The sequence below is a fragment of the Acyrthosiphon pisum genome, chromosome X (genome assembly GCF_005508785.2).
Source record: "Acyrthosiphon pisum isolate AL4f chromosome X, pea_aphid_22Mar2018_4r6ur, whole genome shotgun sequence".
NCBI classification, from domain to species: Eukaryota; Metazoa; Arthropoda; class Insecta; order Hemiptera; family Aphididae; genus Acyrthosiphon; species Acyrthosiphon pisum.
This window is the reverse complement of record NC_042493.1, coordinates 28,573,449-28,591,786: the sequence shown is the minus strand read 5'-3', so window position 1 is coordinate 28,591,786 and position 18,338 is coordinate 28,573,449. Positions and strand designations below refer to the sequence as shown.

General features: G+C 27.5%; 1 protein-coding gene across 2 annotated transcripts in view; it reads right to left on the bottom strand.

The window, feature by feature from the left end:
* Positions 1-18,338, bottom strand: part of LOC100160641 (tyrosine-protein kinase transmembrane receptor Ror) — a 57,286-nt gene that overhangs the window by 9,365 nt on the left and 29,583 nt on the right. For both annotated transcript variants that reach the window (XM_001944304.5, XM_003245048.4), the window contains exons 2-3: positions 3,504-3,656; positions 3,297-3,436 (exon numbers count right to left, since the gene is read on the bottom strand). In XM_001944304.5, the coding sequence (XP_001944339.1) occupies positions 3,297-3,436; positions 3,504-3,656 (293 nt within the window). The remainder of the gene's footprint in view (positions 1-3,296; positions 3,437-3,503; positions 3,657-18,338) is intronic.

The following is an 18,338-nucleotide window of genomic DNA, read 5'->3' as shown; positions in this document are numbered from 1 at the left end:
TATTATATCATTTAAGTTATTTTAGATTCTGAGTGGAACAATGAATGTATTGATTTTACAATGATAATACAATGATGTGAACAAAATGATTTTACTGTGTTTTTTTTTTTTTTTTGTCTGTCATCACCTTTTAGGACAGTAAAAGTGTTTGGAAGTGATTGGAAAAATTAAGGAAAAACGGGAATTTTACGCAAAATCTGTTTTCGAGAAAATCGATTTTGGTTTTTGGTATAACTCTAAAACAAATGACCGTTGATACATACAATTTTGACTGAATGTTTATATTAGCATTTTCTCTACATCATAACATTTTTAAAATATTTTGATTTATTTTGAGCTGTTTACGGACATTTTCAGTTTCCATTTTATTTATAAATATTAAATATCAATAAAATTTTATTTGTTGGTGAAAGAAGCTTGAAAATTTAATAGAAGGTTCCTATTATACTGTTTCAAATGCAGATGAAAAAAATTTAAAATCCGTTGTTACAATTTATTTTTATAAGCATATAAAGTTCCAATATTGACAAAATACGTAAAAATGACGAAAATTCGCAAATTATTTTTAGTTAGAAATTCATGAAAAAATTTCTTTTTAGATCGAAGACTTGAATATGTAAAACAAGATTCCTCATAAGTTTGTCTACCTTTTTCAAAAAATAAATGTCTACAAGCAAGTAAAATTAAATTTTTATGAGCGTTTGAAATTCATATTTTGACAACATTAACTCGATATTCACTCGACGTAACGATTTTCTTATTTTGTTGTAATTAAAAAACGAATGACTGTAGATACTTGAAAATTTCACTGAATGTGTATATTAGTATTTTATATATACTATACAATTTTGAAAATAATTTGACACTTTTTGAACTGTTTACATACATTGTCAGTTTTCATTTTTTTTCGTTTTTTTTTCTATAAATATCAATAAAGTCTTATCTGTTGGGCCAAAAAATGTAAAAATGTAATGCTAGGCTCCTGATATATTGTTACAACAGCAGCGAAAAACATTAAAAATACATAGGCGCAATTTTTTTTAATAAGCATTTAAAGATTGGATTTTGACAAAATTTATCAAATTTAAAATTGAATAATTATTTCATAGTTAAAAATTTATAAAATGTTCAACTTTTATATCTAAGGATTGAAAATTTAAAAGAAGATTTCAAGTAAGTATTTAATTCTATTACCGAAAAATCTAAAAAATACATAGGCAAAGTTTATTTTTATATAGTCATTTTAAGCTCAAATTTGGACGAAATTACATATTAAAAACCTGGAATAACTATTTTAGTTATTTTGTTGTGATTGTATAATATTATTTGTGGGTACTTGAAACTTCTAAAGTATACTATTATATATATATGATAGTACCACGATTTGTTGTTGATGTATAACACGTTATAAGTACCTAATGGATATTGTGATATGATTAATTTGGAATTTATTATAGATACCTATTATTGATAAATTTTTTTTTTAATACCATAGATAAGTATATAATATAGCTAATACCTAGACTGACATACCGTCTCCGCTTAGAATCGTTTTTCTTATACAGTGATATTATATCATTGAATTTAAATTTAATATCATACATTATATAGTGACCCACTTGTAACCTACTGTACAGCAGAGCGACACACACTTATCCACCTTTTTTAATGTGAGTTGTGCTTTTACTTAGTAACATATTGTTTGAACTTTTTGCCTTTTTTTGTTTCAAATTGGTTTTTTTTTAACTACACTACGGGTAACTACGTGATATAAACAACTCTGTCAAAAACATTGATGGGACACTCTAAAAAGATATTACTACAATCAACGGTCTGTAAAATAACATTGCAATCAAGCTTATTCACAGAACTATTTCAAGCGAAACATTAACTGGTTTTTTTCTGTGTACAACGAGCTGGTATTAAAATTAATAATTTCTCATAAATCAAACACAAATTATTCGCCCACGATTATAAAATGCTATTTTTTTTTTACATATTATTATAAAGACATACGCAATAATGCGTATGCTGACCGTATGATTATTATGATGTGGAGTATGACGTAAAGTCTGTACCCGAGATATGTTTTTTATTAAACGTTTCTTAAAACTATATTATAATAAACAAATATTATAACATAATTATTTTTAAAGTAGAAAGTTAGATTACATAAAGCGAATCGAATGAATATTGAATCGTATGTTAAGACTTGAAATCATGTAAAATTAAAAATGTTCACAAACGTTAAATACTTTTCTAACACCTTTCACATGGCCTTATATGTATCAACCATTTGGTAAACAATAATATAAATTTATATCACTTCAACTATTTTAGATTCTGAGTAGAACGATGAATGTATTGATTTTACAATGATGTGTGTTTTTTTTATTTTTGTGTCATCACCTTTAAGGACAGTAAAAATGCTTGGATTTTCTTCAACAGTATCTTGTTTGATGGGAAAGTGAATCTAGTTGGTTTAAAATTCTTGTTAGTTTTCAAAAGCGCCGGGAAAATCAACATAAAAATTAAGGAAAAACGGGAATTTTTACGCAAAATCAATTTTCTAGAAAATTTATTTTGGTTTTTGGTGTAACTCTAAGACAAATGAACGTATATACACGAAATGTTTACTGGTTGTTTATATTTGCATTTTCTATACACGATAAAATTTTCAAAATATTTAGATTTGTTTTATACTATTTAGGAACATTTTCAGTTTCCAATTGTATAAGTCTTTTTTTCTATGAATTTAAATAAAACTTTATTTGTTGGGTAAAAAAGCGTGAAAATTTAATGCAAGGCTCCTGACATATTGTTACAATAACAGTTGAAAAATATTAAAATTACATACACAGAATTTATTTTATAAGCATTTAAAGTTCAAATCTTGGCAAAATTTATCAAAATTTAAAGTTTAATAATTTTTTTATTTATAAAATGTTCAAATTTTATAACTAAGGATTGAAAATTTAAACATCTACTCCAAAGTACGAACTAGATTAAAAGTTCTTTCAAGAAAAGATGCTGAAGTAGACAACTAAAGCAACTCTATAACGTGGTGGTGGTCACAAAAAAAAAACATACATCATTGTAAAATCAATACATTTATCGCTCTGATCAGAATCTGAAAGTTTTCATCAATATGGATAAGCAATTCGGTGATTATTGTACTTTTACCGAATCGATGATTTTCATTTCAATAATTTTGTTTGTTACTCTTATAATATATTTTATAGTTACCTATGATATTATATATAACAGTCGTATAAGTCATAATATTTTATACTCACTGGGGGAAATGATGTCGTTTGGTTTAATGTGGTCTTAATTGGATGGCTGGTGGTCGTGAACGGATGTACTACTGTTTCTAACGATTTTTGTCCGTTTTTGTTGATGCTCAAGCTCACAAATGGTCTCGGGGCCACTGGAACTATATATGCGACAAATTACAGTAAAAATAGACATAAAATAATAGAAATTAAAAAAAAATATATTACCGGTCTTTCTCGTGAGACATTTCAAGTCATCGGTGGGCTCACTCATATCTTGTGGACATATACACATATACGAATCCTTGTCCAATGGCCGACAAGCCGCTTCAAACCCACAGGGTCTATTATCGCAATTTCCAAATCGGTGGTTTCTTCCATCTGAAATTAAAAATATCACGTTATGTACATCATTGTGTAGTAACATTTCTGATTAAGTTGGCTAAGTGACTTGTTATGTTAAAACTTTTATGATTTTATTATATAGTATAAAATAAACAAACTGAACACAATTGTACAGTCAAGATTTTAATATTCTTAAAATGTGTTAAATAGCTAAATCTCTGTGTTATTTTTTAAGCTCCGAGGTTTGAGCCTAATATAAAATACAGTAGGGTAGTATAATATAAGATGAATCAGTGTCATATCTAGGCAGTATCATTTAAAAATTAGATTTTAAAACTAACACGTCATTTATACCACTACCTACATCCATAAGTAGGTACCTATCTTGTAAAATTCAGTTAAAAGTAAAGATAAGAGTATTTAAGAATTATAAACAACAAAAATAACCATGATATATTATTATTTATTAACCACTTATATATCATGATTTTAGTTAAAATCAACCCAACGTTTTTTGACTTAATTTAAATTTGTAACTCGTTAACGCCTAGTCTTGGCCCTTGGGTACAATATTGAATGTACATTATATTATAATATGTATGTATGTATTATGCTAGGTGTGCGTAATCGTGAGAAAGCGCAAAGACGCGTACCGACCATATGTTTTAAGCCATACCTAAAAGACATCAAAGGAACGCGACCGTGCACAGAGGACGCCGACGTATTAAAATAACGGATTTACATTTTCTACAGAGACCCAAACGCTGCGTAGACAGACAAGAGTCGGATTACCGACTGTAATTTCAAAGTAGTCATAAAACAGTTGTTTACTTGTAATCGCGTAACGTGCACGTGAGGGTTAACGCATAATAATAATAATATAATCATCAAGGATGCGTATATACGTTTAATTTTCGTCATTAATTGTTATTGATATTTTTCTAAACGCGTTTACCTATTCCATATATTATTATTATTATTAAAGTGGGTACAATGCAGATCAGTGAGATTTCAAATCATTTTACAAAAGCTGTTTTATCGTCGATCGTTCGCACGCACAAAGCAAAACGACCAATTTTACTATATATTATACTATTATGACTTGTAATCAAGAGAACGACTGAAACGTCTAACGATGAGGAGCAATTGATTTATGTGTTGTTTTTTTTTTCAGGAGGCCTTTATTATACGTACACAAAAATATGTAATCTAAAAGGTTTTGATTGATATCAGTTGACAGCAGATTGTACATTTTAGTTGTGATATATTTTTTACTTTCGCATTAAAACTATTATTAAAAACAACAACGCATTCAAAAAAATATGTGTAAAAATGAAACATTGGGGGGCAAGTACTATATATAATATGCTGACCATTTTGTCGAGACCAACATGTCACCTACACTACAATTATTGGTGCCGCTTTTCAAACGCTGGACACAAGTTATTATAAAACGCTGATTGAGGACTAGAATTTTTTTTACAGTTTCGTCAAAAGCACGTAGGTACACTATATATAAGCCGTACTATCATTATTTTTATACCACACATATTTTTCCTTCACAAATAATAATAATATTCTATCGTTGCTATAATACATAATATTATAGTACAAATATTATTATTGGAACGAGTAAATTTTTATTTCGAATTTAACGACAGCGATATCTTATTTTGTAAATCAATTTAATGAAATATATACAATGAACATTTTATTCCCGTAATTGTATTTGGACGCACCCATAAAAGCTCAGCATATTTTTATGAACTTCTATTAAATTTATATTACATTTTATGCGAACGCCAAGCAACGAAAACACTATAAATATTAAATATACAAACTGGTAAACATTGATTCGATACAAATACTGATACAACGCATAAAAATAGAATAACCTTTAGACATAGAAGTATCAAAACAGTAAATATTTCAGTGTTTTTTAATAGGCGCCTGTTATAATGAAAAATACGCGTGGAATCAATATTATGTAGCGACAGCAGAATCCATTTTAATAGGTACAAAAAGGAACCCGCAATGTGTTTTAATTTTATAAGTTATAACTCACCTAACCTACTATATGTTGTATATATTATAGTCACCCGTGCATGGAAAGTTGAATTGTTGGTGGCTCACTTACTGAATAAAAACAATAATGAACGTAATAAGTTGTAGAAATGGTGTATACTTTTTTTTTTAATTTAAAACAATATTTTTATTTTTTTTAAAGCAAAGTTCTTCAATTATCTCGTATACCTATACTGTATTGTTTTTACTTCTCGGAGGCATTGTAACAAGGCCATTTGGCATTTAGTATTAACAAATACTATCATCTAGACAAAAATAATGATTATTTAATATCGTATTAATTAATTGTAGGTATAATGATCACAAAAAAACGTAAGAGATATCATAGCCCCCACGTAAATACGCACCTGGTTACCAGCAGTGTGGACAGTTTGGTACCTAGTGTTATACAAATACGTCAGAGAAGGATCCACGCAGTTAAATAGTTAGCTAAGTAGGTATATCCACACTTTTTTTTATATCCAGAACAAGAGATATTAAATAATATGAAGTGATACTTACTTTAAAAATCAAAAATGTATGAAGAAAATATTTGTGATTACATTGTGTATATTTTAAATTATAACCCCTACCCTATTTTCACTCTGCGTCCATGTCCTGAGAAAATGTATTTATTAATTCTAAATGGGTTGGAATTATACGTGCCTAAGTACATATAACTGAGCGTGATATTATATTGTGTTCAGGAACTAATAAGGGCCTACTAAAGTTCCTACCTATAACTTGAAAGTTAAAATGTATAGCCTGAAACACCTATGTTTTTTTAAGGTTAAACTTAGTTAACATGGTTTAATATGTTGATTCAACGGTACTAAATAGCGGAAGAGGTATGCGAGAGAAATGAAATGGAGAAGCATCAATGTATTATATAGCCCACGTCCGCTATTCGGACAAATGTTTTGCATTAGTTTCTGTCATAAATTATTTTTTTTAACGTTAACATGTACACCTTAGTAGCCGGGTGTTTACGAGGACAAACACAGGGATAAAGACTCGGACATTACATAAGTACTATAAGATATATTATTACGTTATACCTATAATATACAATTAATTGTCATCTTTAATTATATATAAAGCAAAATATTATAAACAAATAAATATTATAATATGTATAGGTATCAGCAGGTACCGCTACTATAGTAAAAATATATTTACTTATATTTCTTAAAATATACTATGCATAGCAGTCCCGATTTTGGTTTGCAGGACAAAAATGCAAATGTGTAGTACGTCAATTTGCTAAAAATTGTAAATAAGGATCTGAACCAAAAGGTGATGAATTGATTTTGTTGAAAATCCAGCTTTTGATAAACACGTGCTTCTTATTGATCAGTGCTCTATATATTAGTCCAAGCTCACATCCAACCTTGTAGGTATCTTATTTAAAGAGTTATCAAGAACTAAAAGGTGCTAAATCGATAAAATGTAAACATTTATTATTTGATATAGCGTGCTAATTAACAACTTTTGGTTCTTAACAATAGTGTTTAAACACTTTAAACCAAAAGATTATATCTACATGATACAATAAATTAGTAATAACCAAAAAGTACTATATTATATTATTCATTGTATCAATTATGGCCTACATATTATGCAATGATAATATGATGGTACAATCTTATTAATTATTGAACATTTATCAACAAAATAAAGATATCTATTTACAATTTATTTGTAAATTATAAATTAAGTAGGCATGACCGTCATAGAACAAATTGTAGGGAGGGGTGGGGGTTATGAAAATCAAAACTATATAACTTAAATAATTAATTGTTTAGGTAAATAATTAGTTGTAAGATTACATAATCTGAACAAAATTTCGTGAGGGAAAGTGGTTGAACTCTTGACCCCTTCCTCGGGTACTGTATTGTAAATAGGTATCTATTTAAATTTAAATGAAAAGCCAATGTTACATTATTTATTAATTTGAGGTTGGTAACATCTTAGTAAAAACATACCTTTAACTCAGAACGAAAAAGTTCTAATTAAATGAACAAAATTATATTAACAACCAAAAGTTTATATCTGAAGAACTTTCTGGTTCTTATCGGAACTTTTTACATTTTTGTTTTTTTTACGTTTAGAAAAAAAATCAAATTTCTAGTGTTAACGCAGAACACCTTTGTGAATTTTTATACCATCAAAAATAGATTATTACGAAAAAATATAATACAATTTCAAGTAGTATAAAATTTAAAATGGCTCTCCTGTACATATCTATTGTCTATTGTATATTATAATTTATATTATAGCGTACGCAACTTACAGTTTTCGTTAACGACGGCTGTGCGTATATATAATATATTACCTGTCCCGGCTTTTGTGACGAGTTCGATAACATCAAATATTAATTGAAACAAACACATAACGCTGACTAAGCCCAAAAATCTATTTTACGTCACATGCATAATACACAGAATGATTCACCAACCCCTTTTATCATAAGTTGATATTTAAACCAAATCGCCTGAAAAAAAAACTGTAGGATTTTGATTTGAAAGAATTTAATTCTGAAAAAACATTTTTAGTTCATCAACAATATTTTACTATGATTTAGTTGAAGTGGTTTTCAATAAGTATTTGTTTTCCGACTGAAATAACAATAAACGTAGAAACGGTGTTGTTTGTACTTTAATTTTGTATTATATAACATTAAAAGTGTTTGATATATGAAAAATCTGTAAATTAGAATTAAGTCTCTATAAGTAACAGACTAATTGTCATTCAAATACTATTTTTCAGTATTTTTAATCATAGGTACGTATATACACATATTTTTAAATCCTTAGATCTATATACTTATTATAAGGAGTGTCCTGTGGTATACAAACTTTTTTAAAAATAAGTTAATAACTTTTGTTGTGTAAATTAACTCTTGTTATGTGTTTTTATTTCATCTAAATCGAAATTCAAACAAATTGTTTTTGAGTCTTTAACATTATTATGATTCTAACGATAAAAGTCTTTATAGTATTTTTTTTACATAAAACATAAACTGTATGTTACATTGAGACTATTATACTTTTATAATATGACAATTAGTACAAATTAAAAAGTCGTAATTTATTTAACAAAAATCATCAAAGCGCCATATCCTCTATATCATTTAATCCTATTATCATGCAGGAGTGCAGGACTATTATCCTAAATACATACAATTTAATAAATCAGAAATTATAATCCTTAATTCCAACTGATATATCTATTCAAAAACAAAAAATCATCTGATTAACAATTCATAATAAAAATGTTTAGGTTATTTTAGGTACACCCCTACAATAAGTAGTTTATGGCTACTTCTTAAATAATATAAAAAAATCTAAGTGCTTGAAAATACGGTCTTTGCATAAACTTTAAAATCGCAAATATCAGAATTTGAATAATTGATAATTTAAGTAGAAATGAGGATGCTTAGTGAATAGCTAATGTGCTATATATCTTAACTGCGTATTGCCGTATTGGTTGCAATGCGCCCTTTTGTTGCAAGAATAGGGGTTGAGTGGTATACCTAAAATATGTTATATATTATTTATACATAATAAGAGATGAGCTTTTAAATTTTAATCCTGTCTCGTCAGTCGTGATCATCATTTTGTCGGCTCTCGGCGGTATAGTCGTAAAACAAATACTATAATTGAATATCAACGTTATATAATATTTATGGTACAATAAACTGGGTAATTATTTTAACGGTAAACACTCATTATCTCGAAATGTATTAACAAATTTCACAGTATTTTATTTTATATAACTTTAATTAATTACAAAACAACATTTTTACTATATTTTATCGTGATGATTTTTATTGTTTTCACTTTTTGAAAGAAAAAAGACTTTTTTAATATAAAACTGCTTAGCAGAATATGTTAACTTACTGTTATCTCTAAGAATTTCGAACGATTAGTTAATATAGATAATCAGTGTTTAAAGTTTGATGAGAGTAGTGGAGTAGCACAGTGTGCGTATCTCGAAGAACTTGTTTCACACTGTCTAGTGTCTACCCCGCTTATCTAAAAAAATTTGGTTTGTAGTTTGATTTTTAAACAACAAATTTTTTAACGATGATCCTGATTCAAGATACAAAATTAAAAATATATTATGTTTTCATTCAATTAAAAATAGTAAAAATACCATTTTCTTTAAACTGTTGTTTTGTATTGGATTCAAATTATTTATGTAAAAAATGTATCATCAAAAAAGCTAAAAGTTTTTAGACAATGAGTATTTACTGTTCAAAGAATCACCCAATATATTCTAGTTTTATCCATATAATATATATGTAATATATAATATATATATAACATAATATAATAATATAATAATAATAATAATAATAATAAAATAATATATCTATAGCGATCAATCGAGAAATCATTTACCATTATATATTTTATTAAAATATATATAATTGTATGTATGTTTATTGTATGGTAATAATAAAAACACAATGTCACAGTTGATTTTCAATTAAAAAGCTATTAAATTTTATTTTTATTAATTTATATTTTTTTAATTCATTGACAATTTTTAATTAATTCTCTTCATCGTCGTCCATATATAAGTGCGCTTTCAGGTTTTTCGATTATGTATCATGACGTAAGGATTCTGCTAAATAGGTATAGCCAAATTAAATTAAATAATTCATCGAATAAACAGCAAATGCGTTATCAAAGCCTTTTTGTAACTGTCAAACATACCTCTACACACACGATTTAATTATAAGCTACGCTCACTAGGCAGAGGTATATTTTATTTATTTTTCGTTGCTTATTTTTTCACTAAGCTATTGAATAATAGAACTATTAATGAATTTGATAGCTTCGTATAGGTACTTGAGCACCCCATATGAAAATCGAAAACTAACATATGAAGTCAGATTATTGTAATTTAAAAATGTTTGTTGCTCAAACAATCCATATTAATAATATTATACATACAAATAAACAATAATATTCAGAAAACTCAGGGACTTGGTATTGGTAGGTGCATTGCATAGAGGGAATAGGTATGCAATGTATGTGCGTGGCCATAGCAGTTAAAATGAGTATACAATGTATACTATACATGTCTTGTATGTTTTCTATCATTAAGGGCCCGTTTTACAATCATAGTTTAAACCTCGGTTACGCTTGAACCACTGATTTTACCGGCCGAATTCGGTGGTTTAACCGGAGTTCAACTATTGTAATACGGGCCCTAAGTCTAACACATTTTTAATTTTATATTCCATGTTATTTTTATTATAACGACCGTCCACCAATGAAAATAATATTTTCCATTCACAAATGATTAGATATATTTATTTAGCCATGTTAAATTCGTTACGTCCAATTTGTTTAATATGACGTTTCAGTAAAGTTTACATTAATATATTATTTTTATAATTCCATTTATATTATTGATCAAATAGAGCATTATGTTGCTGGTTTATCCTTTCAAATGGGTTAAGTGGCAAATTGCATACTTTATTTAGAGAAATAAAATGTTTATAAAATGTTATTCATAAGCTTAATTTATAACCTAACATATTTAATAGGTACCTAAACATTTTCGTTTAAAACACATTTTCGTCTACTTAGAAAGAAAAAATAGCTTACATCATAATTTTTCTTAAAGTAACCGTTTTGTAGTATACATTTCCATATTAATACTACGACGTATTATACAACAGGTTAGGTTGGGATAGCTATATTGAACCTAACCTAAGTGTAAAAAATTGATATAATATCTGTACGATATAATATAATATCTACTATCTAACATTCAAACGTATAAAATATATTATATATGATATGTCTAATCAAGCACACTCACTAGTCATCACAATTTTCCTTTGCTTGTTTTCATTATAGGTTTAGTGACTTTAAGTGTTTTTTTCTTATTGCAATATGAATCAAAAAGTTGGCCGTTATTTTAGATTATAGTGTTATAAAATAAATCTTTTACACCTTGTACTGCTCTCAATTCAAGCGCATGATTACAGAGGTTATAAAAAAACATTAATACCTATCACAATTAATATTTTATAAATGTAATTATATAATAACATACAATTATGACATAATATACCAAATGGCTATATTAAAACGTATTTTCGAAATTAGATTCGATGTTTTAGGTGTGTACAACTGTACAAGTATAAGTTTACCTACACATTTTCTAAAGTAGAAAAAAAACACTACCTAATTAAAAGGTTCTTGGGTTTTCACTCAGTAATATGCAATATTATATAATATAGTAATTATAATTACCATCAACATAAAAAATAAATTATAATATTAAATGTTTGATCAATTTGAAAATTATGTATAACTATTATTATTAAGAGTTATGACTAGGTACATATTATTTTATAATTCAGTATTTTAAATAATCGTTTTCACTGCTTATACTCATTCAAACGGAGTTCGTTAGACGCGAACTAAAGTAAATAATAAGTAAAAAAAAACAAACTTATGGTACATTTATTACGTTTATTAACATCAGGAAAATTAATTTTAACTTATGTGTATTCATAATTATATTCCTCGAAGTTTAAATAAACTCTACTGCAGAGTACATTTATTTAAAAGCAAGTGTTAACTCAAATATTTTATTTAAATTACCGAATTCAATTATGACGCATTTCAACTAACGCGTCACCTACATCCAACAAATTATTTATTATCATTGTTAATTTTTAGAGAAATAATATTTTTTAAATGTAAACGAATCTCTTGAATTTATTAGAAAATACTATTACTTTATATTACATATATATACTTATAGAGATTGGAATATCAGAAATAAACATAATTTAAAAGATTCACAGTGGTAGCTGCAAACTTATTTCGTAAATCTAATAATTCAAGTTTTTATCCTTAAACTTAAATTTCCGCTACTTGCAAATATTTTATTTAAATCGTGTTAAGAGTAAACACGTTATTGAAGGTAATCAAATTAGATAGGTACTTGCTTACCTTACCCATGCAAAAAATAAACGACTCAAAAAGATTTGGGTGTTTAATCAAAGGCATTCTGAAGTACTCAATCGAATATATTAAGTCGACATCAAGAGTTTAAAAACAAAAAAAAAATGGCGTGAAAATGTGATAACCTATAAGGCTATAATTTTTCTTTTGTAACTTGTAAGTAGGTAATTAAATTATAATGATAACCGTACAAAACTACAACATATAAATTATATAAATGTCACATTTCCAAAAAAAATTGTTTTCCAAAATACTATATTTTACTTCGTGACCGAGCACTAGGTTTTTCGGTAAAATACCCTTTTCTTGGAAGAAAGTTACGGCGCAGCATCTTCCTAGTTTGTTGACAAGTCCCAAATTTTAATATTTACTCTGTCTTTGCTAGACACTGTATAGTGTATAGCATTTTCTACTCTTACACATTGAAGTGAATTGTGAAAATGGTACGTTCTATCAAATATTTATTATGTAGGTCTTTCCATAGAAATGGAATGTAATGAAAATGGAAATTACATTTCAACGGAAAGACCTACATAATAACGTATAAGTTACGTAGTCGCGATAACCAAAAAGTACCTTTACCTACCTAATAAATTAAAGTACCTACCTACCTAGGTACTTGCAAATATTTGAAATACATAAATTATAAATACTTGTTATAATATGTTATATGTTCGAATTAGAAGTACAGAGTGTATATTTCCACATCCATCATGATATCATAGTTGATTTATAATTGTTAAATTTATATTTAATGATTTAAGTTGTTGTATCATAAATAATTATATATTTTAATATTCCAATGATAGTATTGAATTAACCAGGGCTTGCATTTGAAAAAAATATTCTGTTTTATGTTATTTACAGTTAAAATGTAACACAATTTTTGCGTTAATCGTTTTTTTTTTTAAATAGTGTTAATACCTATTAATTTTAAAAATAATAACTAATGCAGGTAGGACCCTGGACCAGATACGGAATATAATATAATCAATTCTTAGATTATTTCATTTTTTTGCATGAAATAAAAGTTTCTAAGAAACCAATAGATCTTTTAAATAGATTTCAAAATATTTCGTTTTGCATTATTTCTTGTTCAATGATATTCTATAAATTATGTTAAGCGTAATGTTTTGTTTAATGATATACAATATATTTTGTTGATCGTTAGATATGTTTGGTTTTTCGGTATTTAATGATTTTTGATTATCGCTTTCCGTTATAATTGTTTTTTTGTCAAATATAACGTTATTATAACGTTTGCAAGTCCTGGTATTAGAGTTTTTTGCACAACACCGGTTAAAAATAACGTATGAACCCGTTAACGTTATTTACCAAAACAAGCCTTTGCGCATGCGTACCAAATATCGGTACCTACGGTAATTTGATTATCGTAATCGGTTATTTTAATTATTTTAACGGGCACCGTATTGCTGGTTATTAACGGTTAAATCTCATCAATCGGTTATATTATCTAGTCTGTGATTTTGGTCAAAGTTTACGCTGGTGATTACAGCTGTTTTCTTTATCAGTCACCGGTTTTTGGTATCCCGCTTTTTACGAATCTAAAATATTGATATCAAAAAAGTTACAGTCATAAACATGTTTATATGTCAATGGTTAATATTGGTCATGGTAACAATTTACAAAGTGATAAAATATTTTAACGGAATATTATGTATACGGTAATGCAAAAACTAAAGTTGCAACTATAACGTTAATATATTACCGTATAATTTAACCGAACGTTATTTTTACCGAAGTGTTTAACTGGAGTTGTGCAAAATCTCTCTAACACTGTTCACAAACGCACAAATGCACAATACACATTTATATACACTATAATATATATAATATATATTATTTTTAAAGTTTGCTTATTTTTATTATTACACATTTTTGTTCGAAAAAATTATGCAATTGAAATACATTATTAATATTAACATTCTATAATGTTTAATAATATATTGAAACTAGTGCATTGTTCGATATTTCGGGGCATTCCCAAGAATCCCCGCCAAGTTGTGTTCCCGGAAATTGCCCACCCTAATTACTATTACACACTGCTATGTGAAACAATATTTTTTTTTGAACATTTGTTGGTTTTATCTTTTTCCCGTAATTTATAACGACGTTGGTATAAGAATAAAATACATACCACAAACGATCATTTTCCGACGGTAATCACCCGACGGTTGAAGGTACGTAATATATAACGTATGATATTATTATTAACCGCCAAGCATTTAACGCACAGGCATGCTGAAAATGGAAATGATGAAAAATATATAAGAAACGTTCAACATTATAAATATCGTGCGTTCGTGCACGCTTAGTGCAAGTGTGTGCGCGTGTGTGTGTGTGTGTGTGCATTTATTTAATCTGTTTTGTAGGTATTCACCCTTAGCCCCAGACACTTGTTTCGGTTTATTAACGCCTCGACCGTCGGCGGCACGTCGACCATTGGACTCCACCTACTCCTACAACTCACTCAGTCACACTCACGCACGCACGCAAACACGTGGTCGAGTCGTCTCTCGCACAAAGATTATTATTATTCATTACCCGGCCCCATTTTAATCGAATTCGTTTCGCCGTCTCAGCGCGCCCTTGTCACGACGGCCCGACCATTATACAACATGACTAGGTATAGTCTATAATATTATGGGATATTGAAACTTCAAAGTGAAGATCCAAAGTAAAACTGCATTTTTCGATACGAGTTTTACTATACATATTTAATGTTTATTTTATAACCTATATTTCACTGTGAAGAATCTGCACTCTGTATGGATTTGCAGACAATTTCCGGTTTCAAGTGCAAACCACCGAAAGGTAATTTTATCAACTTAAACAATAATATAACAATAGCACTATAACTATAGTATAACTATATCTACGTAGGTACTATACTACAGGAACGGCTAAAAACTAGACCCACCATCTCAGTTCTGCTGTGAACAAGATCACACTTAATAAAGATTTCGTGAAAATCTGAAAAATCTATTACTTTCTTAAAGTTAAAAACTAAGATGACAAACCAAATGTAGAAATAAATCTTATATGTAGATCGATACATATTATGTAATCTTCCACACGTTGAAAATATTAATAAAATAAGCATCAAGTATTTATTATTTTATAATGTTGTGATAAAACAAATATATATATATAATGTATGATTATAATGGGATAATCCCATAGACGTACACAGAGTTGCCATAGTTCAAGGCGCAGAAACCGACCCAATTATCAGTTACCGCTCACAAATAAGCTACGTTTTTATTTTTATTTTTTTGAATCTTTGTAATGTAATACATATTACACTCCTGCTAAAACTACAGTAGTGAATAATTTATATGTACTTTTGAGCCCAGTTTTTACCTAAATTAATATGCTGTAAAAAATGTTTAATTATATACGAATTTCCAATGTCAAACGTACATAATAATAAATGTAAATAATAATATTTTTGATATACTTTGTTATTTTATTCTACCTAAATGTATTATAGTGGCAATGATGGCACAATATTATTATTTAGAGACTCCAGACCCACAGTGCCGATAATAATATTAATATATACTATAATAATATTATATTATTATTATTGTGGGTATTTTCATCTAATCGTAGGTATATTTTTAAAATGATCCACAAAATATAATAAATGCAGCATCGTTAAAATATTAATATGATTTAAACAGTCACTGATGTTATTATTAGTATACAAATATGTACCAATATAAGCAATTTTATTTTACAGTTGTTCATGTTAAAAGCGTTGGAGGCCGTAGCCTTTGTAACTTATAAACGTTATTAAATCTCGATGGATGACGAGGCCGAGAAATAAAGTCCAAAATAGCAATTTAAATTAATAAACACGTTCCTGCTACAAATAAATACGAATCTACAGAATAAAACACTGTACGTCATAATAAAATTCATTTCTAAAACGCTTAGTCTTTCAAACAGGGGAAAAATTCTCAGATTTTTAAATGATATTATTTCATAAAATATTATTATAATGGACTTTAAATTTATGGTATAAAATATTAAAAAGAACAGCGTTATGTAATATTAGTGGACATAAATATGGCCATGTTAGACAGATAAAACTGTCAGAAAAATGTTTTATTATATTATTAAATGCTAACTGAGCAACCGAGTCAGTAGCTGCACGAAAACAATATTTTATATCACTAAATTCTTGTCTATTTATATTATTATAATATATTCTTATTAGTAAGTCAAAGTTGGGCAAGCTTTAAACAAACAAACAAAAATATTTTTTATGATATTGATAAAAAAAAACTTAATTGATTAACGTTTTATACTTTTTTTCGTCATATCAACTTATTTGAAAATGAAAATCGCATTTTTTTTTGTACTACAAAATACCAGAAATTTGTTATAAAACAATGGGATTAATTTATTATACCATTTTCAAGTGTTAATAAATTAAACTCTTATATAAAACAAATCAAAATGTATATATTTATCTAACGTACGTATGTATCTAATACCTCGTAAATTGTGCTCAAATTAATAACTATTCTTATTTCTTTATATATTAAAATAATAAATTAATACCTGTATTTACCTAGCACACCCATAATTTTTCGAAGCAAAAAATGAAAAAATAATTGAGATGTATACAATAAATAATAATGTATAAATAACCGCCCCTACCCCTCCCGAGTGATTGCAGCAGCGACACTGTGATGAAAATTACTTGAAAAGTTTGTGTCACTTCGTAGTAGTTATAAACGTAATTTGTTAGCTATATAGTTATAAATAATATAGTTGTACAATATGATATAGAAGCTGCTGAAAACAACTAAAAGTGTTATTTTGGAAAACGGAACCCGTAACTCAACTTTTAACTTTTAAACTCGTTAACGTCTGTTCTCTATCGCAGCTATATATACACCTAAACACAGGAACTCGTAAGCTTCAATATGAGCTTCTAAGAACCAAATTAATAAACGAGAAGCTGAAACTTTTCTTCAGCTTACCTTTTTTTTAAATATTTAAAAAATAATAATATTAAATATAATGATAATAATTTGGATTTTATTTATTAATATACAAGCTGTATAATCAAAATATGCTAGGTATTTCATACTGTTTATTGCGATTGAAATATTATCTTTAAGGTTCCAGCTGGTTTTTCTAATAATCCACAATTTTATAAAATGTGAAAATTATATTTTATATTTTAATTGCCTCCTCAATTATAATACTTGTCCACTAATCTATATTATTTTATACTGCCCTACACCTATTTAGGGGGGTGGGGTTGAAAGGTCTATAATATTATATTAAAAAAATTACTTCACAGGAATAATTCTCAGGCCTAGTAGAATTGTCAAATGTTGATAACTTCTTTTTTATCTGAAAGAAGAAGTCTTCCTACAGACCGCATTGAACTAAGATATTAGATTCTGAGTGAAACGATGAATGTATTGATTTTACAATGATGTGTGTTTTTTTTTTTAATTTTTAAATTAATTTTTTTTTTTTTTTTTTGTGTCTGTGTATACGATAAGTAGTCGAAATAATGCTTCGATTTTCAACTTCAGTATCTTGTTCGATTGGAAAGTGAATATCGTTGGTGCATTGGGAAGTCAAAATTTAAATTTTCCAGTAATTT